This window comes from Dermatophagoides farinae, chromosome 5, assembly GCF_024713945.1.
Source record: "Dermatophagoides farinae isolate YC_2012a chromosome 5, ASM2471394v1, whole genome shotgun sequence".
Classification (NCBI taxonomy): Eukaryota; Metazoa; Arthropoda; class Arachnida; order Sarcoptiformes; family Pyroglyphidae; genus Dermatophagoides; species Dermatophagoides farinae.
Genome location: NC_134681.1, coordinates 977,794 through 1,000,360, shown reverse-complemented (window position 1 = coordinate 1,000,360; position 22,567 = coordinate 977,794). Strand labels below are relative to the sequence as shown.

At 28.6% G+C, this 22,567-nt stretch overlaps 5 protein-coding genes across 9 annotated transcripts; 2 read left to right on the top strand and 3 right to left on the bottom strand.

Moving 5' to 3' along the window:
* Positions 1–7,433: 7,433 nt before the first annotated feature.
* Spt-I (serine palmitoyltransferase subunit I) lies at positions 7,434–9,966 on the bottom strand. The gene is made up of 6 exons (XM_047063250.2): positions 9,404–9,966; positions 9,051–9,309; positions 8,846–8,978; positions 8,571–8,790; positions 7,925–8,488; positions 7,434–7,859 (listed from the first exon to the last, which is right to left on the bottom strand). The coding sequence occupies exons 1-6, from the start codon at positions 9,557–9,559 to the stop codon at positions 7,638–7,640; spliced, it is 1,554 nt and encodes a 517-aa protein (XP_046919206.1). The 5' UTR covers positions 9,560–9,966; the 3' UTR covers positions 7,434–7,637.
* A 42-nt stretch (positions 9,967–10,008) lies between these two features.
* LOC124499356 (uncharacterized) lies at positions 10,009–12,079 on the bottom strand. Its single transcript, XM_047063251.2, has 3 exons — positions 11,448–12,079; positions 10,711–11,388; positions 10,009–10,635 (listed from the first exon to the last, which is right to left on the bottom strand). The coding sequence occupies exons 1-3, from the start codon at positions 11,713–11,715 to the stop codon at positions 10,130–10,132; spliced, it is 1,452 nt and encodes a 483-aa protein (XP_046919207.2). The 5' UTR covers positions 11,716–12,079; the 3' UTR covers positions 10,009–10,129.
* Positions 12,080–12,312: 233 nt separating this feature from the next.
* On the top strand, positions 12,313–13,889 carry LOC124491455 (uncharacterized). Its single transcript, XM_047054097.2, has 3 exons — positions 12,313–12,515; positions 12,825–12,905; positions 13,029–13,889. The coding sequence occupies exons 1-3, from the start codon at positions 12,416–12,418 to the stop codon at positions 13,688–13,690; spliced, it is 843 nt and encodes a 280-aa protein (XP_046910053.1). The 5' UTR covers positions 12,313–12,415; the 3' UTR covers positions 13,691–13,889.
* Positions 13,890–13,931: 42 nt separating this feature from the next.
* On the top strand, positions 13,932–15,164 carry LOC124491725 (Golgi apparatus membrane protein TVP23 homolog B). The gene is made up of 4 exons (XM_047054455.2): positions 13,932–14,184; positions 14,250–14,724; positions 14,775–14,948; positions 15,017–15,164. The coding sequence occupies exons 1-4, from the start codon at positions 14,063–14,065 to the stop codon at positions 15,104–15,106; spliced, it is 861 nt and encodes a 286-aa protein (XP_046910411.2). The 5' UTR covers positions 13,932–14,062; the 3' UTR covers positions 15,107–15,164.
* Positions 15,165–15,291: 127 nt separating this feature from the next.
* LOC124500339 (uncharacterized) lies at positions 15,292–22,343 on the bottom strand. Of its 5 annotated transcripts, XM_047064426.2 has the most exons (6): positions 16,823–17,256; positions 16,541–16,653; positions 16,133–16,437; positions 15,786–16,061; positions 15,513–15,707; positions 15,292–15,447 (listed from the first exon to the last, which is right to left on the bottom strand). In XM_047064426.2, exons 2-6 carry the CDS (start codon positions 16,605–16,607, stop codon positions 15,406–15,408), a joined length of 885 nt encoding a protein of 294 aa, XP_046920382.2. In that variant the 5' UTR covers positions 16,608–16,653; positions 16,823–17,256; the 3' UTR covers positions 15,292–15,405. The 5 variants fall into 5 exon arrangements, with proteins under 5 accessions (XP_046920382.2, XP_046920365.2, XP_075587439.1 ...); XM_047064409.2 differs by lacking the exon at positions 16,823–17,256 and adding an exon at positions 22,089–22,343 and having other exon boundaries at positions 15,292–15,707; XM_075731324.1 differs by lacking the exon at positions 16,823–17,256 and adding an exon at positions 20,430–20,507 and having other exon boundaries at positions 15,292–15,707.
* Positions 22,344–22,567: the final 224 nt, after the last annotated feature.

The window sequence follows — 22,567 nt, the reverse complement described above, 5'->3', positions numbered from 1 at the left end:
TCATTCCAATCGACCATTTTTATTATTATGATTCCAATTCATCATTGTATTGAATCAAGGGAAAGGATAATTTTACAATTTTACACACACAACACACATAATGATTGCACTGAAGAAAAAAAAAATATTAAATTTTTTCTATTTTGACCCAATTGGATAAAATTAGCATCAACATCGTCGTATATTTATATATATATATTTTTCTATGTAATGTCATCATATATAACTTTTTTTCCCCACCCCCCCGAAATTAAACCAATAAAAAAAATCAATAAAAAAAACCATAGAAATTTCGATTTCAATTTCAACAAATTTGATAATTTAATAAAGCACGAAATCTAAAAAAAAAAAAAAATAACGAAAAACCAAGAAAAACCAGAAGCCAACGCATCTTCCATTATCATCATCATCATCATCATCATCGTCGTCAATTATGATCAAAGATAAGAGAAAAAAAAAGATGAAAAATACCGATAATGATCATCACAGGCAGCAATAATTGAAAAAAAAAATTTTTTTTTTGATTGAAATTGATTTCACACCAAATCAAATATAAATTATTATTATTATCATTATTTAGTAGGTCAAATAATGGCCAGTAAAAAAAAAGATGAACAGAAAAATCAAATCGATTGAACAGTTGAAAGAGAGAGAGAGAGGAGAGAGGAACATTCAGAATTGAAAATTTATTACATTTTAAATTGTAAAAGTGGGAAAAAAAGATAAAATTTTTTCAATGGTTTTTTTTGAGACTTTAGCAATAATTTTATCATCATCATCATTATCACATGTCATCACCACCAACATTTGAGTAGATTTATTTCATTTATACACACAACAACAACAACAACAACAAAAAGATGTGTGTTTTCCATTTTGGTACAAGTCAACAACAAGGAACCTTTTTTTGTTGTTGTTGTTGTTGTTGTTCTCTTTGTCTGTCTGAGATAACGACAAATAAATCTCATTTTTTTTCTTCTTCTTCTTAAAAATGGCACCATTTTTTTTCACTTCTATCTGAGATATAATAATCTTTTGTTGTTGTTGTTGTTGTTGTTGTTGTTGTTGTGTCATTTTTTTCACCATTCATATCGCCATTACAGATCTGGACACACACACACACACACACGCAAAACGAAGACAGAAATTCACACTTTTCCGATTGATGTAAAATGGGAAAATTTTTTTTTTCTTTTTTTCATTTCATCAATAGAATAAATAAAATTTTATCGATGACAAACTTTAGCTTAACCTTGTTATAGTGTGTGTATCGATACATTGATGGATCGTTCGGTATGAATATCCGTACTGAAAACATATGGCTATGCATGTAGTGTATGTGTCACATATCAAACAATACGATATGATGTGTGCGAATGACAAACAAGACAAGAGGAAAAAATTTTTTTTTTTTTTTTGGTTATAAATTTAGATTTTCATCTCATTCGATTCACACCAATATCCGTCATCATTATCATATGGCCATTGAAAGCGAATGAAATTTTGTCTGTTTGATCAAGAATTTTTATTTTTTTTTTTTTGATTTGGAAAAAAATTGAATTATTATGTTGATTGATTAGAATCATTGATTGATCGATTTGTTTTTTTTTTTTTTTTGGTTTGTCTTCCATAATCACCATCATCATCGTCAATAGAAAAACTCGATCTTCAAAAAAAAAAAAAAAAATGAAAAAAATGAAAAAATTTTCAGTAAAAAACATACACACATGTTTTACATTCACATTCCAATTTGGAATTCTCAATTGAGCTTTAAGATTTGTATTTTCTTTCACTGTTTTTTTTTTATTGTTGTTGATGTTGATTTTGAAGCTACTTACATTACTAACTCTAAAAATGGACACACACAACATATATTCGGTCATCATCATCATCATCATCATCATCATCATCGTCGTCGTCGTCTTCGTCTTCGTTTTCATCGTCGTCGTCCATCTCAATTGAAGAGATTGGAGCCCAATACATAACCGTAGTACAACGAACAAATAAGACGAATGGAAAATTATCCTAAAAATAGCCCGATTAGCTGATTGTGTTTAAATAATGTCCATCCAACCATCCATAGCATGGTATGTAATGAAAAAGACTGTGTTGAATGTTTGCAAAAACCAATGTCCATCATCATCATCACCAATTGTCTGGCATTAGGTAGTAGTGGTACCAATGTAGTAGCAGCAGCAACAATTTTATTTATTTGTTGTCAATTTGAATCGATTTTTTTTTCTTGAAAATTTTAATGAAATTTAAATTTAAAGAATATTTTTGTGTTTTTTTTCTGCAAAAAAAAACCAGCCGCTATTATAATCGACACGCATCCAATATCAATCTGAATCAAATGAATTTGTTCGTTTTTTTGTCGGGATTTACCCGATCAATTTAGTGAAATTTTTTTTTTTGCTGATAATGAGGATGATGATTGTGACATTTACCCGAAAATGATTCAACAAAGCCAATCTAGGACATTAATCATTAAAGTTTGAAAATTTAGTTACAGTTGTTGTTGAAGAAAAAAAAAGACAATTTGATGGCATTAATCAATAAAGATTGAGATTGTGGTTTGTGTTCATGTGTTATTTGATCCGGTTAAGAAGAAAATGATGATACATTGAATTTTCGCACTTTCACTCTGTCTGAAAAAAATGTTAAATCTACGGCAAAGAAGTTGAAAAAAAAGATTAAAAATCAACAACTTTGAGGTCGGTCGGTCGGTCGGTCGGTCGGATGGTTGGCTGGTTGGCTGGTTGGCTGGTTGGCTGGTCAGATTTCATTTTTAAATCAGGTAATTGAATTATACATATATCATCATCATCATCATCATCACAAGATTAGATAAATGAAATAAATATATTTCTCGACTGAAATAAAGTGCAATTATTATCATTATTATTATCATATTCAGCTTAAAGGCAATATATATATAATAAAGTATTACATAATAATCCAAATACATGAACAAAAGGGGATTGGATTGATTGGTGGAGAACAAAAAAAAAAGGTTTGGCCCAATGTTTATGTTTTCAATTTTTTGTTTTGTTTTGTTTTGCAATCACATCATCAAACTGATCATCATCATATATTGAATGATGATTTATATATGGAGGATTTTTACAGTTTTATTTTTCGTAAATTCTCCACAATTGATTCCATCCTACACACGCACACACACACACACAGTGACTGTTTGAATTTTAATGAATTTTTTTTTTTTTTTATTCCAATAATTCATTTTTTTTATTATTATAAAACACATCATAATCAGCTACAAATATGACCGATAAAAACTCGATGATGATGAAAACAAACAAATCACGAGAAAAAAAAATAAATTCAAATCAAACACAAAATTGAATCTGTTTTTTTTTCCTTTCATTTTTTTTTCTTTTTTTGGAATAATAACTTAAGATCATCATAGATTGGCAAAAAAAAAAAAAAAATATGGCCAGATAAATATGATGATGATGATAGGGTTCATCAATTCAAATTATAATAATAACAAGTTGTACTGATAACAACAACGAAAAAAGGAATTATTCAAATCAATTTTTTTCCCCGTTTGCAAACATCACGATATGTCCACCCATTTTACAATAAAAAAAATTTTTTTTTGAATATAAAAGCAATTCACGTTATTTTCACAGATTAAAAAAAAATTGATTCTAATAATGGGTGATAATAACCGACTATTTGTTACCACGAACAAGCTCCTTGTTGTTGTTGTTGTTATCGTTGTTGTTGTTGTTGTTGTTATTGATATTTGAATGACAACAAATCATATGGTTCAAACGCACACACACACACAATGTATGTCCATTTATTTCAAATTGATTTCATCAATGTGATAATAATAATATTTTAAAAGAGAAAAAAAGAAGAAGAAATCAAAAAAAATCAATCCAAATGGGAAAACAAAACAATCCTATTGATCTAATCCAATGATGATGATTGATAACATGGTTGATGATGATGATGATGATGATTGATGGATAGATTCAGGTTTATTATTATTATTATGATTATGATTAACGATAAACAAAAAAATATCGAAATCGCCAAATTTAAAATCTAAAATCCATTCATTCAATCAAAAAAAAAAAAAAAAAAAACAAACTAATCTTTTCTCTGTTCTTCTTCTTCTTCTTGTCATGATATTATTATAATTATAATCTCAGTTGCTGATGATTATAATGATGATGATGATGATGATGATATAATAATATTAATTATCCAAAACCAAATGAATGGAGAAAAAAAAACAATTTAATTATGAGAAAACATCAAACATTTATCAACAACAACAACAACAAATGAATGTCCATCATCATCAACACCAGTGGTCAGTTTCAGTAGTCATCAATGTTTTTTAGTTTTTTTTAATTTGAAATTAAAAAAATTTTTTTTCCATTTATTTGTCATGTCATAAACACGAATCAAATCAAATCATCATCATTATTATTATCATTGTGATGGCTATTTGGTCATAATAGGTTTTTATTTTATTTCTGCATTTCATTTCCGAAATTCATACAAAAACTTCTCTCTTTTTTTTTTGTTTTTTTCTTCATTTCTTGTATTTTTATTTTATTTTTTTTTTGTTTGTTTGGTTGATCAAAACAAATATTGTTGTTGTTGTTGCAACTGACCCGTTGGTGGACATGGACATGGACATTTTTTTTCATTTCTGATCCAATATAATTTGAACAAAACAAAACAAAACAAAAAAAAAATCCGGAGAGATAGTTCCATACGTTGAACTTTATTTTAATTCATATCCGTTTCAATTTTTGTTGTTGTTGTTGTTGTTGTTACTTTTGAATTTAAAATTTCAAATGTTCCTTATTATTGTCACTTGCTTGATTTTGCATGGTAATGATGATGAAAAAAAAACAAAAAAGACTTAACACTTGACATGATGATGATGATGACAGTGGTTCAATCAAGTTTTACAATCGACAACAATTATAATATGTAATCGGAAATTGTATTGCAAAGGGGAAAAAAATTTTTTGTTTGCTTCTCTCACACAATTAGAAAACAAAATTTCAAAATCAAACTTATATTCATATTCATATTCATATTCATATATTATATATTAATCGATTGATGATCATAGCTATTGTCATCATCGTTAGTAATGAATGATTAATCATTCGATGCATCCAATCACATGTGTGATTTGAAAAAAACAAAACAAAACAACAGATTATTTGAAAAAGAAAAAGAAAAATCCATCTGAGATGATTGTAGAAATCGAAATCGGTTTAGCATCATCGAGAGATGCAAACAAAATTGGATGAATCCTTTATATTCAACTTTTTTTTTCATTGTACATTTTGTATCAAATCTCATTTTTGTTTGTTTGATGAGATTACTCAATTAACCGTGAACATGCACACACACACACAGAACCAAACACGAAAAAAAACGGCCAAAAAAAGAAAATCCATCTTTTGCACGGATAATTTTCAATTTTTAAACAACAACAACAACGAAAATTCAATTTTCCTTCACACAAAATTCACTCAATTCACAAACTAAAAAAAAAAAATGAAAAATACAAAGAATATTAACAAAATTCATTCAAACTTTTATTTTATTATTCAATCGATCGATCGTTCGATCTTTCGATCGTTTGATCGTCCAAATATATAATACGATTATAATCCGAATATATATATGAACAGAAAATAACCCCAGACATACATACATACATACACTATGAATGACTGAATGAATGAATTCTAAATTTAGCTCAAATAAAGTAAAAAAAAAAATGAAATGAAATGAAAATGATGATGATGATGATCACAAATGTAAATACATAGTGAAACAAACAAACAAACAACAAACAAACGAAGAAAAAAAAATCAAATTTTCTTTTCATTTTTTTTTTGTCAAACAAATAATATGTAATCACACATCATAAGAGTATATATATACTACACATAAACATTCACATATATATATCCGATGGACATTGGCCAATATAACACTTTCAACAACGAAAAAAAAAAAATTTTTCGGAAATAGAAACGAAAATGAAAAATTAAAGTTTTGTCATACAAGTGACGAATCGTGAAAAAATATTATGAAAAAAAAAAAAAAATTTTTTCTTTCTTCGTATGTATAGCCATTGTTTTTTTTCTCGTACCTTTTTTTACACTACAGAGAGGATCAATCCATCGATCAATCGAAAAATGAAAATGTTCAACATCGTCATATATGAGATAGAGTAGAGAGAGGAGAAAAAATTGATGAAAAATCAAACTATCGAATACTCATCATATACAAACAATCGAAATGCCCGTATGATGATGATGATGATGATGATTAACTCTGTTAATAGTGGACAAAAAAAAATCAGGAACAAAAAAAAACACAAGATAGACAACACTTTCTCCACATCATCATCAATACCACCGCCACCAGTGTGTGTCTACTAACATCACTATTCTCATCATCATCATGTCTAAAACTGACAAATTTTTTTTTACTTCATTTTCCAATGAATCATCATTATTGACTATATAGATTCAAACAAAAATAAAAAAGGGGGAGACGAATGCGAAAACCAAAAACAAAAAAAAAACGAAAGAAATAAATAAAAAAATTGTCTAAAACATCATAATCAAAACGGTAGTTGATGATAAATGACTGATTGAGTAAATTAGAATCATCGACAACAACAACAACGGCAACAATCTGATGAGAAAATTTTTGACTATTGAATGGCAATTTTTCTTTTCTTTTCCATCATGATCTTTTCGGATAAAACGATTGATTAGATCGATGCATCGTTTATCGAGCTAAAGTTTTTTCTTTTTCTTTTCTTTTTTTTGGTTTTTGTAATTACATAATCGGATATAATAATAATATCCGCAGTGAAAATTTTCGTTAAGAACAAAGTGAAAAATAGCCATCATCATCATCATCATTATCATATATTCGTTAAAATATGATATGATCATATATAATATTTCCATGTGATGATGACAAGATATTTGACCACAATGAGTAAACGAAAAACGTGCATTTTGCTATTCACGATAGTTTTTGTTGAATAAATGAATAAAATGAATGAATGAATGAATGAACATGTAAATGAAAACACACACACACCTCCATCGATTATGATTACAATCGATTTTTTACAAGTAAAAAAAAAATGAAAAAAAAGGCAAAAGAAGAATTGTTTATTCAATATGATTTGAATTATTTTCAATATATATACACATATTGACATGTTTGAATCAATCAATCAATCAATCAATAATAAATTTTATTTTTCTTTTCAAGTTTTTTTTAACAAAAATTTTTCCTCTTTATCCACATATACATTACACATAGCATAGCATAGTGATATCAAGATTTGTGTGACAAGGCAGCGATAATTGATGATAATATCAATCAATATGTAAGCATGAAATATTGTAATAGATTTATTCATTTTACAGATTGTTAGTTGAAAACAAAAATTAAGCCAAAAAATGTTCATGATAATAATAATACTTGATGATTAAATTTAAATTTAAATTTGAGATATGAAATTGGACTAAGTAAGTATGGTTTTGTTTGTTTGTTTACTTGTTTGTTATCGGATTTAGTGGTCCAAATGGCACGATTCATTCAATATTGGAACGTTCATTTGATTTGTGGAAAAATTTTCCATTAAAAAATTCCTTCTCAATGTCATCGAATATCTCGACCAATATAGTGGCTATTTTTTCCAATTCTTGGCTAGTTAATAATGAATTAATAATCAAACGTATACTTGGATTTGGAAGTTTATGTTCAGCACGTTCAAGATAACGAGCAACGGTCAAACCATAACCACGATTGTATGCCTAAATAATTGATGTGAAAAGAAATGAAAAAAAAAATTTTTTTTAATAATAATTGTTATACATACATAATCGACAATTTTTTCCAATCGCATAGTATCCAATCGATAATGAGTGGAAATACTATTTTGGCTATTATTTGCCATTAAATTATCGATCTGTTCCATATAATCAGGACATCGTTCATCGTCAAGCCATTCATCAATAGTTCGTGTATAACGAAGATGTTTGATAGGCGAGATATCCAATCCACCAACAGTGATCAATGATCGATATGAACGTAATAATTCATCCATTCGTTTACAATTATCACGTAATTGAACCAATGTTTCAGGTGATTTTTGTATCTTTTCAATAGCTTTTAAAGCATATGCTGCTTGCAATGGTGGTAATGATGCACTGAAACAATAACCTAAACCAGAAAGACGTTGATGATCGATAACAAATATAGTACCAGTACAAAAACCCCCATATGAAGCACATGCATATTCAAGACTAGCGGCAATCATGTCCACATCATCTAAACTGCAACCACTGTGTTCAACAATACCACGACCATTTTTGCCAAGTACACCAAATGCACAGGTATCATCGATGAATAAACGAACTTTATGTTTGCGTTTTAATTCAATCTGAAACAAAAACAATATGTAAAAATGTAAAATGTCGACCCATATTTCTTCTCATCAATCCACAGTAGATTATAACACTTACGATTTTAGCCAATGGACAAATATCACCAGCATTAATGTATAAACCTTCAACGACCATAAAACGTGAGATTCTTTTTGCTTCTTTAGGATTTTTTAAATCCCATTTTAATTGTTCATCCAATAATCGTTCTAAATCATCCATATCATTATGTTTGAAAAATTCAATTCGAGATCGAGATGCAATGAGACCTTGTTGAACAGCAAAACTGACAGCCTCATCGCTGAAATGAATTTTTTTTTTTTAATTTATCGCATCAATCATCAAATGAAACTTACGCAAAAATGACATCATTCGATTTTGAATAGGCTGGAATGGCACTTGAAATGGCAGCATAACCATATGAATAAAGTATTGCTTCTTCGGTTTGCATGAAACGAGCAATTTCTTGTTCCAATTTTAGATGAATATCTAGAAATTTTGAATAAAAGTTTTTAAAAAAAATTAAATAAATAATCAAACATCAAACACTATTATTCATACCAACAGTGCCGAAAAATCCACGTGGACCACAACTGCCAACACCATATTTTTTTACAGCTTTCACAGCCTCATCAATACAATCACGATCTTCGGCCAAACCAAGATAATTATGTGTAGCCAGATTCAAACATTTTTTACCATCAACAATCAAATATTTTCCATACATTGAAGATATGATTCTTGGATTTAAGGCAAAATGATTATGATCATAATCCGGTACTAATGGTTCTGGTTGCCATGATTGTATTTTTTCGAGTTCCTATAATTTGTTGTTTTTTTTAAATGAAACAAAAACAAAAATACAAATTATCCATCCATCACATTATATTTAGCTTATTATGAACATAGAATACCTCAGCCGTCAATTGACGATCCTGATGACGATGACGTTTTGAATTTGAACGATACCAAAACCAATACCATGTTACAATGGCAATGGCTAATGCTTGAATTATCAAGAAAAATGGTGTTGTTTCGATTAATTTCTGTAATGATACCGGACCAGGCATTGTATTTTTTTTTTTTTGTACTTCGATTTTTACAACTTGTTGGATCTGTAATAATATATAATATACAGACACTTTTTTTTAATAGTAAAATGATAATGATTATGAGAAAAAATGGCCACTAAACTTATTTACACACAAAAAATAATGACGATGGTCAAATTAACGTTAATTTTTCTCAGTTTTTTTTTTATCAAGATTTCCATCAGAATTTTCTACTGAATAACACAGACACACATTCACACGATAATGTTGAATGACAACGCCGGCTTCAATAAGAAACGTAGCCAAATCACACACATACATGTAAATGCATATACAAAAAATAATACCGATTGATACTGATGTAAACATTTTGCCTCAAAATAGCATGATACCACAATCTTGCCATCTAGTGTTGTCGATTTGAATGATTGAATTTTATTAATTAATTTTACTTTAATTTTCAAATTTTTTGTTTCTGATTGACACTATGATGTGAAATCAATTGAATAAATTTTTTTTTTTTTAGTAACTGACGAGTGATAGAAAATATGCACCATATTTTTTTGTTTTGTTTTTGTTTTATTTTGATCATGTCATAGCCGTTGTATTTGTATTTGAATTCTGACCCTTGACGATCGAAACACGTCGTACTTCAATGTTAAGCAATGGAAACAGAAATCTGTAACAAACATACCAACCGATGAATGCCCATAACATTGCAAGTAATTTTTCTATAAGACTATGATAGAAAAATATTGTTTGCATCAGCATAAAATCCCATACAATTGACAATAATGTAATTGCCAAAAAAATTAATCGTAATTTTCGACTATGAGATCGATAACGTGACCAAGATAGATATAATTTTCGATTCATTTCGATATTATTAGTTAATGTTGGTGATTGTGATCCAATCACAATGTTCATAAATTCAACACTTAATGCATAAAGACGATCACCAAGTGGTTCCCAGCCAGTCATTATTGTACATTCTTCAATTATCATTAGATTGGAAAAGATCAATATATAAACATGGCCAGATATATCAAAACCACCAGTAGTTGTTACATTCACCTGTGATACGGTAGCCAATTCTGTTATTTACATAATATTAAAAAAAAATTTACACAAAAATTAAATGAGAAAAAATTCAAAAAAATCACACTTGCCATTTGATAATAATCGATTACGAGTTGTAGTTGAAAATTGTATCATAGCAAATATTGAAATAGAAGCCAAATAAAATCCACTGCAAATTATAAAACGAATCATATCTTTCACCATGGCAATTTGAATAATTTTTTGTGCCGAATATCCAAACCATCTTAATGAAAATCGTTGACATTGTTGACATTGATCAGCCTGTGCCAGTATTGCTTGTTGATATTGTTCAATCAACAATTGTGATTGATTCTGATTTTGACTTGATGATTGTAATGTGATAATCTGTGATGTTTGTTTCGTACCAGTTCCATTTGTTTGTAACGATGAATTTTGTGATGTAGTTTTCGTGCTGGTAGCACCACCAACACCCATTAATGCCGTATTAGTTTTACGTTCATGATAATCTTCAATTGATTTATCCACATCGGTCAATTGTATTGAATCAAGTAGGTATAATGTTGAACTTGATAAAATGATCAATGGTACTAAAAGAATTGTATTCCAAAACCAAGCCAATTTTACAAAATATCGATTTAGAAAATGTTCAGATGACAAAGAGAATACAAGTGCACGAATTATCAGCGAAGCAAAATCCTTTAAAAGGCCACCAATGAATATGAGGAATAGATAAATGATCATTCGTCGCTGTAATAATGAACGATTTGTTACCTGGCGACATAGACCTATTGAAAACAATTAGTTTTATTTCAAATTGAAATTTATTTATCTATTTTTTACTTACTCATTAAAATGAGACTAACAACATGTATAAATTCGGTGGATGCATTGAAAATTTTTCGTCGTCGAAATGTTTCAATACCAGTCGAATTCTGAGCTAATGAATCCGATCGTTGTTGTCTTGAACGTGCCCATGTGACCGATGTATTGGAGAATTTAAGCCAATTATTTCCATTATTAAAACCTGATAATGATGACGATGATGATGATGATGATGATGATGAAGATGAATATGCAGACGTACGATGTGAACGATTTGTTCGTCTACTCATTCTTTGAATCGTATTCCACTTTTTATGGTATCCAAAATCTCAGTAGATTGACAATAATGATACAAAGAAAAAAAATCGAATAATCAAAATCCGTATCGATCTGATTTACATGATTATTATGATCAATAGAATATTGAGCATAGATTTTTCATCGTCGACATCGTCGTCGTCATTGTTGTTGTTGTTGTTGTTGTTATTATTATTGTCGTCGAAATTGTAGCATCAAATTATGTGGTGGATGAGTTGTGAGCTAAAAATAGCCAACCAAGATCACTATGATGATTATGATGATGATGTAGCTGTAGAAAGAATGGTGAAAAATTCATTCTTCACATTTTCATGTAATAAATGAATATATATTTCTATTTCAAATTTAGAATTTTAGAAAAAACAAAGTTGTATCTTAAATTGAAAAATGAATTGGGTCATTTCTGAATTTTTTTTTTGTTACAAATACGTTGTATATGAACGTATTACCATTCGGAAGCCAAACGTTCGAATTTATGAATCATGCTCGATTGGTTTCATTTCATTCGTTTCAAATATCAAACTTGCTTCGTTTGTTTTTTTTTAATTGTTGTTGTTCACTCTCTTTTTCTCTCTGTATTTTTTTTTCGTTTGTTCATAATCAAAACCAGAACCACAATTCAATCATTTGCAATCGATTCATTCATCATATTAATAACTTGTTGTTTGTTTAATGATGGAAAATTCAACTATAACCACCATTAATAACAATGTTATTATTGCGGAGACAACTACAGATTTGATAACGATTGATGAAATGGAAAAGCCAGATTGTTCGTTGAAACTAACATGGCATTTTTTTTATTACTTTTTTAAAACAGGGAAAATATGAAAGGGAATAAAAACTTGTTGCTATTGTATTTGTTCCTATTTCATATTTTGGCTTTTAAAAAAAATGAATATGCCCGAATGGCAATCATTCGTTTTTGTTTGTCAATATTCCCATTAATATTGATCACATCAATGAAAAAAAAATCGTCATTCAATTGGCAATCGGTAATCTTCATAATGTAATTCTTTAATCGATTTCTCTTTTTTTTCTCTCTTTTAATTTTTTGATTTCAATATATATATATATATAGCACTACTGGGCATTTATATATTTTTAACACTTGTCATTTTTATCATCATTTTGTTGATATTCTCCATCATTTGTAATCGAGGTGAGTTTTAACTCTTATTTCTTTTTTTTTATATTTAAACCTGTTGCACATAAAACATCTTAATTGATTTTTTTCTGTACACACATTTTTTTTCATTTGTTTGTACAAATAAATTTTTAATAGCATCAAAAACTACAACGCCATTAAAACAAATATCAGCTATGGAAGAACATTGGCAACTACGTCAATTTGTCATTGATGATCATGATGATGATAATGATGATGAACAACAACAAGATATTGAGGAAATTATATCCGAAACATCGGCTATTCATTTTATGGGTGCACCATGTTCAACACAAAATGGCGGTATTATCAAATGTTCAAAATCTAAATGTCAACATATGATGAACATTAAAAATGAACGGCAAAAACGACAAAAACAAAATTCAAAACATGTTTCTTTTGTTCGAAAACCAAAAGTGATCATTGTTTATAATGATGAAAATCCTTGTCCAACAAACAACTCACAGATTGAAACACGTAAATCATCGTTAACCAATAATTCAAACATGAAAAATTTGACAGACAATGATGTTTTTGGTGATGTTGGCAATCAAAAACGTTTAGAATCGATTATTGATGGTAATATAATCGAGGAAATTGATAATCTTATGGAATGTTCATATAATCGAATCAGTAGCTATTTAAAATGTCAAGAAGAGCTCAAACAACTTGCACAGGATTTATCGGATAATGATGATGATGATGATGAAAAATCCAGATCATCAATTATTAATGTTCCAAATGGTTATGATGGCATTTATAGAAATTTCGATATTTGAAACCCAATGTCAAGGCTGTATTTCATTTTTTGGATAAATACGTGGTTATTGCCAATTCCAAATATAATTATTCATTGATATTTATATTTTATATATTGATTTTGCATTGAAAACAAGAAAATTATTCCAGTTTATTTATTATTTGTTGAAAACTTGAGATAATCAAAAAAAAAAATAAAAATAAAAATGAAATTCAAAATTCAATATTGTCATTTTCTTTCACTAGATGGTAGTTTTGGCCAATGTTTTGATGGGTTGTTGCTCGCCGACTTTAATTTCATTTTTTTTTGTGTTTGTTTCTTATGGATTTCCTTGATTCTGATTTTCGTTTGTTTATGTTTGTGATATTGAAATTTTCTTACATTCAAATTTATGGGACAAAATAAATCACGTCCGGCAAATATCGATGATGCCGGTGGCTATGGTTTCAGCCAGGATGGTACATTTGGTGTTGTAAACAACGATAATAATACACAGATGAAACCTAAATTCAGGTTAGTTTTTTTTTTTGCACAGTTTACAATTTTGATTTTAATTTTGATTTCTATTTCTATAATAGACATCCATGGGCCGTTACTTTTCATCTAATATTCAAGATTGCAGCAATATTCATTTATTTATTTGGTTCAATATTTGCACAAGAATTTCTCGGACTATTCGTTATTCTCGTATTTTTGATCTCAATGGATTTTTGGATTGTAAAAAATGTTACCGGTCGTTTATTGGTTGGCCTTCGTTGGTGGAATTATATTGATGACGATGGACAATCGCATTGGATGTTTGAAAATCGTAAACAATCACAATCGAAAAATGTTAATACGAATTTACAAAAGCAAGGTACATCTAATGATGTTGAATTCATATTATTCAATCAACAACAACAGCAGCAACAGCAACAATCCAATGAATCACAATCACAAAGGCCAAGTGGTGGTTCAGATTCAACCGTTTTCTGGATTGGACTATTTTTGTTCACTATATTCTGGTTCTTTTCACTTATATCAGCAATATTTTCATTCAACATTCATTGGGTGGTAATGTTATTGATTTTTGTTTCTACAACAATTTTTAATTTCATTTTCAGCTTTTAGTTAGCATCGGATTTGTATTAAGTGGTTCAAATTCCTATGGCTATATTCGTTGCCGTTTTGGTGGTGGTGGTGGAGATGGTGATGGTGATACTAATGCAGTAACAATGGCCAGTAATTATACTAGTTCAATGTTTAGTCAATATGTAGGACCAAAAATGTTGTTCAATGTAAGACCGATTTCTAATGAAAATTAGAATACCAGTCTAATAATCGATAATTACATTTTATTAAATAGATGATGCGAAATGCCGCTACAACTAACACGACGACATCAACATCAACTTTACAACAAAATACATCGCAATCCAATACAACTGCAAACTAATTTGATTTCCTAAAAATTTTTTTCTGTATTCCACAAAGAAGAAAAAACGTCAAATTCCAATTGTTTTTTTTTTATTTTCTTAATAATCATTTGATTCAAATGAAAAAAAACTGATTTGAAAAAAAATTTCAATTCAATTTGCATGTAGAAAAAAAAATTTCAACTAAAAAAAAGCGATTAGCCAAAAAAAACAAACATGAATTGAAAATCAATCAAATGATGAATGTTTGCAATCCGAATAACGAACTGATTCATTCCAAAATCAATTGACCACAGACTAACGGACAATATAATTTTCATTATGAACACGATATAGATAACCACATCTTGCTGCATCTTGTCTTACATCATGAAAATAGATAAATGTTGTCATCATTAATATAATAGCTATAAATAGATCCAATACCATGATGGCAATCATTGATGTTTCTTTCATATTGATAGCTGTTTCAAAAGATTCTTGATCATTTGAATACCATGAACCAGATGAACCGATAATCTTACAGCAAATTGTTCTATTTGATGATGAACATGGACGTTGATATGCAACATATGATGCATATAATGTCGATATGCTTACAATGAATACTATGATTATTGACTGGAGATAAAAAAAAATGAATTGAAATGAAATGAAAATGATATGAGATAACAACAGAAAAAAAATTTTGATACTTACAATAAAATGAAAAAAATATTTAAGATCAACATCTTTTTTAGGCACAAAATCAACATAACAATAAATAATAATCAATAGAATACATAATAATGATATTGAATGAAGAATATTTAGTTTTAGATAAAAACGGCCTATCAAATGATTGATCATTTGTTCTTGTTCATTTTGATCGGTGATCATCATTATTTGAAAACTTTGAACTTTCCATTCCGAAGTGATTGGTTGTTGTGTACATTTTTGCAACATCGATATCGATATGGATGCTATTATCATTAGCTGTTAATTCATAATGATTCAATGTGATCAATGAAAATTAAAGATTGAATGAATAATTATATTTTGCTTACCATCATTAATGGTCCAATTATTCTATAGTACAATACACGTTTTGGAAATGAACTTTTTGTTGCCATTTTTTTCATTTGTAATCGTTGTGATGAAATTGTAGTTGATCGTTGTCTTGATGCTGATGGTGGTGATGATGATGATGATGTTAGCGTTGGCGATTTAATCAGATTAATTAGTTGACTATTATAAATGCCATTTCTGCCACCACTCTCTCCACTACTGCTGCTACTACTACTACTGCTGTGGTTACTTCCGTTTTGGCTACCACTTGAATTTGATGGCTGATTTTGATGGTTAATTTCAGCTGAAACAAAAAAAACATGATTGAAATCAAAAAACAAAGAAACAAAATCCAAAGAATTTTATAATTGAAAACGTGAATGTTTCTTTTTTTTTGGTATCTATACCTTGATGTACGTTGATTGGTAGAGGAATACAATATGGTCGGAAAGAATTCAAATCAAATTGAATCATTTGAAAATTGTTAATATATAAATTTATTCGTGATAAACTGTTTCTTCTGGAAAAAAAATAAAAAGTAGAATCATAAAATGGAAATGAATTGTGAAATTTATAATCAAAATGACATTCTGTAGACGAGCAGACAGAGAGAAAGAGAAAAAACGGTTTTTTTGCTTATAAAAACAAAATTTTCAAACAAAATTAAAGTGAAAAAAAGAATTTGATACCAATGCTGTGAATTGGGAGGAGGAATGACATCAACAACAGCAGCAGCAACAACAACAACAACAACAACGACAATAAATGAGATGTATCGATGAGAAATCATTTATGGTTATGTGATCGAATCAGATTGAATTCCGATCAAATCCAACGGATTGATTGATTTCAAAGAAAAAAATTCGATGTGTCTGTGGGTTTGTTTGTTTGTTTTTTTTACTTTTACTTTAAAATAATTATAACACATAAAGTTTATGATGATGATGATGATTCTGACTAATCCAATAAGATAAATTTATTCAAGTTTGAATTGTGAAACCAGAAATGAATCATTCGCCTTGTCTGGCTAAAGTTTGTATCAATGGGAATGAAATGATGAAAAATTCAAATTGAATAAAATGAATGAAATTTTTTTTTTGTTTAGTTTTGTTTTGTTGTTTCGTATATGTTGATCACATCTATATATCCCTCTCTCTCTCTCTCTCTCTCTCTCGTGGCGCCATTCAATTCATTTACGGTTGATGTACTGAAAAAAAAACTTGGCATCTACATCAAAGAATTCAGATCATGTTTATCTTTGGACATTATCAAAAAAAATTCTTTGAAAAATTTGTCACATTCTCATGCATATGGTCAACTAGTCTAATCATCATCATTATTATTGTTGTTTGTATTGTATTTTATCTTTGTTTATCATCATTATCGATCATTATCGATTATCATCACCAATGTTTGTAGTGTATATTTTCAGTGCTGTATATCATCAGCATCTATTATGAAGCAGAAAAAAACTTATTACTTTCTCTCTCTATGTATTTGGTTGAATCATTGATTGGCAACATACATTTATTTGGTTCGTCGCCATCAGTCGTCTGTATGTGTGTGTTTTAATATCGCAATGTCTGAGTTTAAGTTTTTTTTTCACTTTATTTTGAAAAATTCTTTTCTAAAATGACAGCTCTTAATTCTGTTTCTGTGCTGGTGCTGGTGGTGGTGCTGCTGCTGCTGTTGATGTTGATGATCTGAAATATTTAAATAAACAAAAAATAAATAAATAAATAAAATCTTGCTATTAAATAAATTTTCAACGGGAGGACCACTACCACCACCACCACCACCATCAAAAAAAAAGATGTGTTTGTGAATAGTTCTTTTTTTTAAGAACCAGGCCAGAATGAGAAAAAAAAATATTCTATAATGTATCATTACATTTCAATCCATAGAATCTGATTGAAAAAAAGATAAGATCAGAATGAATATTCGAATGAATGATTTGAATTATTCATTCATTCATTCATTCAATCACCAAAATGTCCATTTTGTTACAAAATTTCAAAGAAAAAACAAACAACAACAACAACAAAGTTCAAATGTTTCAATCAATTTTTAGACACCGGAATGATGATGATGATGATGGATGGAATGAATTTCATTTTGAGCCAATTGTGTTTTTCTCACTACAATCTTAATTTCCCGATATATTCATTTTTTTTTCATTTCTCATATCTTAGTGTCTATATGAATGAATAAATTATGTCTGAAAACAAGGTAGGTGTGTGTTTGTGTGTGTTTGTGTGTGTGTGTGTGTGAGTGCAACGGAATCAGTAAAAAAAAAGAAGAAAAACTTTTGAATTATTCAAGTTTCAAAATAATAAAATAAGAAAGTTGTTTGAGAAAGTTATTTATTGCATAAATGAACAAAACAAAATAGGATTAAACACACGAAAGATAATTTTGACCGGTTTTTTTTTTGGTGGATTGTTGATGATGAAGATTTTTTTTTGGCGTTCCTACTCGTTGATATGAACATCGGAAATAAAAATTGTAATAATTCCGTGCATTCATTGTAATTCTATTCTAAATGCTAATGATGATTTTTTTAAACAAATCAAAACTTTCAAAAAAAAGATATTTCATTTGTTGTTGTTGTTGTTGTTGTTTTTTTTCTCTCTCTCTCTCTCTCATTTAAAGTAAATAACAATTCCCATTACAAGTGATAATGATACAGTTACAATGTTATACAATATACAAGTGTTTTGGATTTCGGCAATCATTTGAATCCAATGATTGTTGTAAATGTAATTAACAAAATAATAAAAATAAAAAAAAATTACATTCGGACGTGCAACGGAAAAACAGTGTTACTAAAAACTATGTGATGATGTCGTAGAATACTGAAAAAAAATTATTAGATTCTTGTTGCCTTTAGCATGACTAACAGCAAAAAAAAATAAATGAATCATTCGTTCTTGTTGAATATTCTGTTCGTTTGGTTGGTTGGTTAGTTGTTGAATAATTTAACATTAGAAAAGTATATAGAAAGAGAAAATTTAGATTGAATACAAAAAAAATATTTTAACAATTTCTCATTCTTTTCATAGTTTTTTTTTCTTGATTTAAAATCCAAACAAGAAAAAGAAATAGAGAGAGAGATAGAGATCAAGATGAGAATGTGTGTATAATATGGATGCAAGCGCTCTTAGATCACAATGGATACATAGTATTTTTTTCTTTTATTTTCTTTAAATCAATCGAGATTCTGTTTTATTTTTTTGTTTCTACACAGAATTTGATTGACATTTTTGTCATATGTTTCTCTCTCTCTCTCTCTTTCTCTCTGTGTGTGTATGTTTGTGTGTTTGTTTCTGTAATTGTATGTATTTGTCATTCTCATTTGTATATTGCATCCACATGACTATTTTTTTCGTGTATGATGATGATGATGAGTCAAGCTTGAATAAAGAAAAATTTATCGAGAAACCAAACACAAAAACCATGCATTCAAGAAAATTAATTTATCAAAATCTCAGATCATCATCATCATCATCATCATCATAGTTGTCAAGGTTAAAGAGAAAAAAAAATCAAGAATCTTCACTGCTAGTGGTGCCATCGATCGGTAGTATAAAAATTAATGTTTTTTTTTATTTATTGATTTTAAATAGGAAAATTCAATCAACATTTTGTTGCATCCAAAGCGGTCATTAACCGAACAATCGCTTCACGATGGAATTTGGAAAAAAAGAACGTTGAAATTGATTATTGTGAATGGAAAATAAAAATACACATTAACAGTTTGTCGTCAATAAGTGAAATGAACAAGTGCTTAAAATTTCAAGAATGGATTTTAAAATGAAAAAAAATCGCAATTTTTTTTTTGGCGAAAAAAAAGAAACATCAACGTCAATGGAAATGTTTTAAGAAGTTTTAATCGTTCCAATAATAATCGCATTTCAAGTGTAATAAGAAAGGAATTTAAAGGCTGATAATAGATTTAGAATATTCACATCATTTTTTTTTTTTTTTTGCTGGAAACAAAATCAAAAGTACAAAAGAATTTGATGTACGGATAAAATGGATGATTTTGTAAGATTTTTTTTTTTGTTATGCCAATTATATTTTGAATGTTTTAATCATCATTTTTTTATTGTTTGAAGAATTTTTTTTTTAAAAAGACAATTTATGATGCTAATTGTTATTATCATTTGATTCGGAATAAAATGGCTATAAATTCTCAAGAAATTGTTAATAAATAAAAATTTTATCCATTTTGATTGATTATGGTGAAAAACCAGGAAAACAAAATATCTACAAATAGATATTGAAATTATTAACCGGAATAATGGGTAACAACAACAAAAAAAATTGCGCGGAAATCATTGACTGTTGTTTATTTGATGAACAGATGCACAATCACAATCGATATAGAAATAATAATAAAGACAGCTCGGTATTGTAGGCAAAAATATAATGGATAAGGTGTGGCGGCTGATCAGTAAAGGTATCAATCCAAAACAATCTGGATACCCGCAGGTCAAGAACAACAATTTTAAATTTATCTATGCACGGCGTGTTGCTACCAGGGTTATTTTTTATATAAAAATTTGCGTACACCGAAATAATTGATTGCAAAAAAATGTTGAAGAAATACGATATTTTTGGTATACGTTTGGTCATTGTTGTTTTTTAAATCATGTCTTCAGATTATTAGGATTTTTGCAGAAAAAGCCACATAAAAGTCATTCCATATATATGATAACAGCTGGTGTAGGAAGGTACACACTTAATCATCGAATTTCCCTTAAAACATTAATTAAACAAAGAGCAAATTTAGCCAATACGACAGGAAATCGTCCACGAACCAATTTAAATGGTAGGAAATGATTTTTAATTAAATCATAAATAAAATATTCGAGCTTCAATGCTGCGTGGAATGGACGCATTCATTGAGCACAACCACCATTGTGGTTCAATATTGCGATTGAACATGATAATCGATCCATAAAATAGGATAACCTTTTGGGTTCATCGCATGAAAACATTGAATCGTCGACCGCTGTGGCTTTTGCAACCAAATGCTCCATTTTCTTTATTTTAAATGAAAAAAAGCTGAAATCAGGATAATAACCGGAATAACTTAATAAGCGATGAGTAGATAAAAATCATGAAAACAAAAACACAGAACAAATCATTCCAATAAATGCAGTCTTCAGGCAAGATTTCATCATCAAATACATACTCAAAAAGGCACACAAAATGAAAATCACGTATGCACATGACAACTTTTAAATAGTTCTGCCACCAAAGCGGTATTTGTTGTTGTTGAAAAAAACCTTTGTTGTTAAAAATAGAATTTTCTTGTTTACACAATTTAGTTTTTTTTTGGTTCAAAGAAACACAACACAACACACATGTAGTAGCTCATCAAATAGATGCATTTAAAAAAAAGGAATTTCAGGGCTTCCCCGCATCAAATGAAAATACATTTTTTTTTACTTGCTGGAAAAAAATCAGTTTACAGAAATTTGTTGTAGATTTTGTATTGTATTATATTTACAAAGATGATAAGAAAGAGAGAAGAGAAGATCACACCAAAATTACAAGCTGTATATAAACCGCATGGTTAATCGAGCTAGTTCTTTATATATTTGTAGCCACAGACAGGCGCATGTCGATTTACATATGATGAACGTTCACTGATTTACAATATCGGTGACTAAACGTCAACATTGACATTCTAGAAAAGTTTGAAGATAACAAAAAAAACCGACATACAGACAATCTTTCAAAACAAAAATTCAACTTTCTACCATTATTTTATATATATAAGAAATTTGATTCAAAAAAAAAATTCTTTAACGATGTTGTTGTTTATCTGTACGATAAAAGTGCGAATATATATGATTGAATCAAACAATCAAACAAACAAATAGAATTTTGCAACTTGGAAACGATAATAAAAAAATAAAATTGGAAATTCAAACACACACGCACCATTGTGAATTGAAAATAAAAAATAAAAAAAAAGTTGAACCAAATTAAATGCCTGTACGAGTGCTGTATGTAGAGCAATTTCTCTGCCACTTTTTTTTGTTGTTGTTGTTGTTGTTGTTGTTCTTGTTTACACAATTTAGTTTTGTTTAGTTTCAATGAAAAAAAAAACAGGAGAAAACGAGCTAATTTTGTTGTAGAATGTATTGTATTATTTCTGATGTATAAAAATAATGTTTGTTTGCCATCCAAAAGTTATCAAATAAATTGATGACAATGATGTTTATGATGATGATGATGATGTGAAAAATTGAATTGGAAAAAAAAATCAACCCAAAATATATATATATATAAACAACACCAACACTGACACCGACACGAATAACAACAACAAAAACAACAACAACAGAAAATAATGTCAAAGTTTCAAGTCAAATTGTTTTTTATTTCATCTTCTTTATTTATTAGTAATACACACACGC

Coding starts and splice junctions, on each gene's coding strand:
- LOC124499356 (XM_047063251.2), bottom strand. CDS start 11,715: ATGAGTAGACGAACAAATCGTTCACATCGTACGTCTGCATATTCATCT. Junction 11,389..11,447: donor TGTTAGTCTCATTTTAATGA/GTAAGTAAAAAA, acceptor TGTTTTCAATAG/GTCTATGTCGCCAGGTAACA. Junction 10,636..10,710: donor TAATCGATTATTATCAAATG/GCAAGTGTGATT, acceptor TGTAAATAACAG/AATTGGCTACCGTATCACAG.
- LOC124491725 (XM_047054455.2), top strand. CDS start 14,063: ATGGGACAAAATAAATCACGTCCGGCAAATATCGATGATGCCGGTGGC. Junction 14,185..14,249: donor CAGATGAAACCTAAATTCAG/GTTAGTTTTTTT, acceptor TTTCTATAATAG/ACATCCATGGGCCGTTACTT. Junction 14,949..15,016: donor GACCAAAAATGTTGTTCAAT/GTAAGACCGATT, acceptor TTTATTAAATAG/ATGATGCGAAATGCCGCTAC.
- LOC124491455 (XM_047054097.2), top strand. CDS start 12,416: ATGATGGAAAATTCAACTATAACCACCATTAATAACAATGTTATTATT. Junction 12,516..12,824: donor TGAAATGGAAAAGCCAGATT/GTTCGTTGAAAC, acceptor ATATATATATAG/CACTACTGGGCATTTATATA. Junction 12,906..13,028: donor CTCCATCATTTGTAATCGAG/GTGAGTTTTAAC, acceptor AATTTTTAATAG/CATCAAAAACTACAACGCCA.
- Spt-I (XM_047063250.2), bottom strand. CDS start 9,559: ATGCCTGGTCCGGTATCATTACAGAAATTAATCGAAACAACACCATTT. Junction 9,310..9,403: donor ATCGTCAATTGACGGCTGAG/GTATTCTATGTT, acceptor AACAAATTATAG/GAACTCGAAAAAATACAATC. Junction 8,791..8,845: donor TCGAATGATGTCATTTTTGC/GTAAGTTTCATT, acceptor AATTCATTTCAG/CGATGAGGCTGTCAGTTTTG.
- LOC124500339 (XM_047064409.2), bottom strand. CDS start 16,607: ATGATTCAATTTGATTTGAATTCTTTCCGACCATATTGTATTCCTCTA. Junction 16,438..16,540: donor ACCAATCAACGTACATCAAG/GTATAGATACCA, acceptor TTTTTGTTTCAG/CTGAAATTAACCATCAAAAT. Junction 16,062..16,132: donor TAATTGGACCATTAATGATG/GTAAGCAAAATA, acceptor ATGAATTAACAG/CTAATGATAATAGCATCCAT.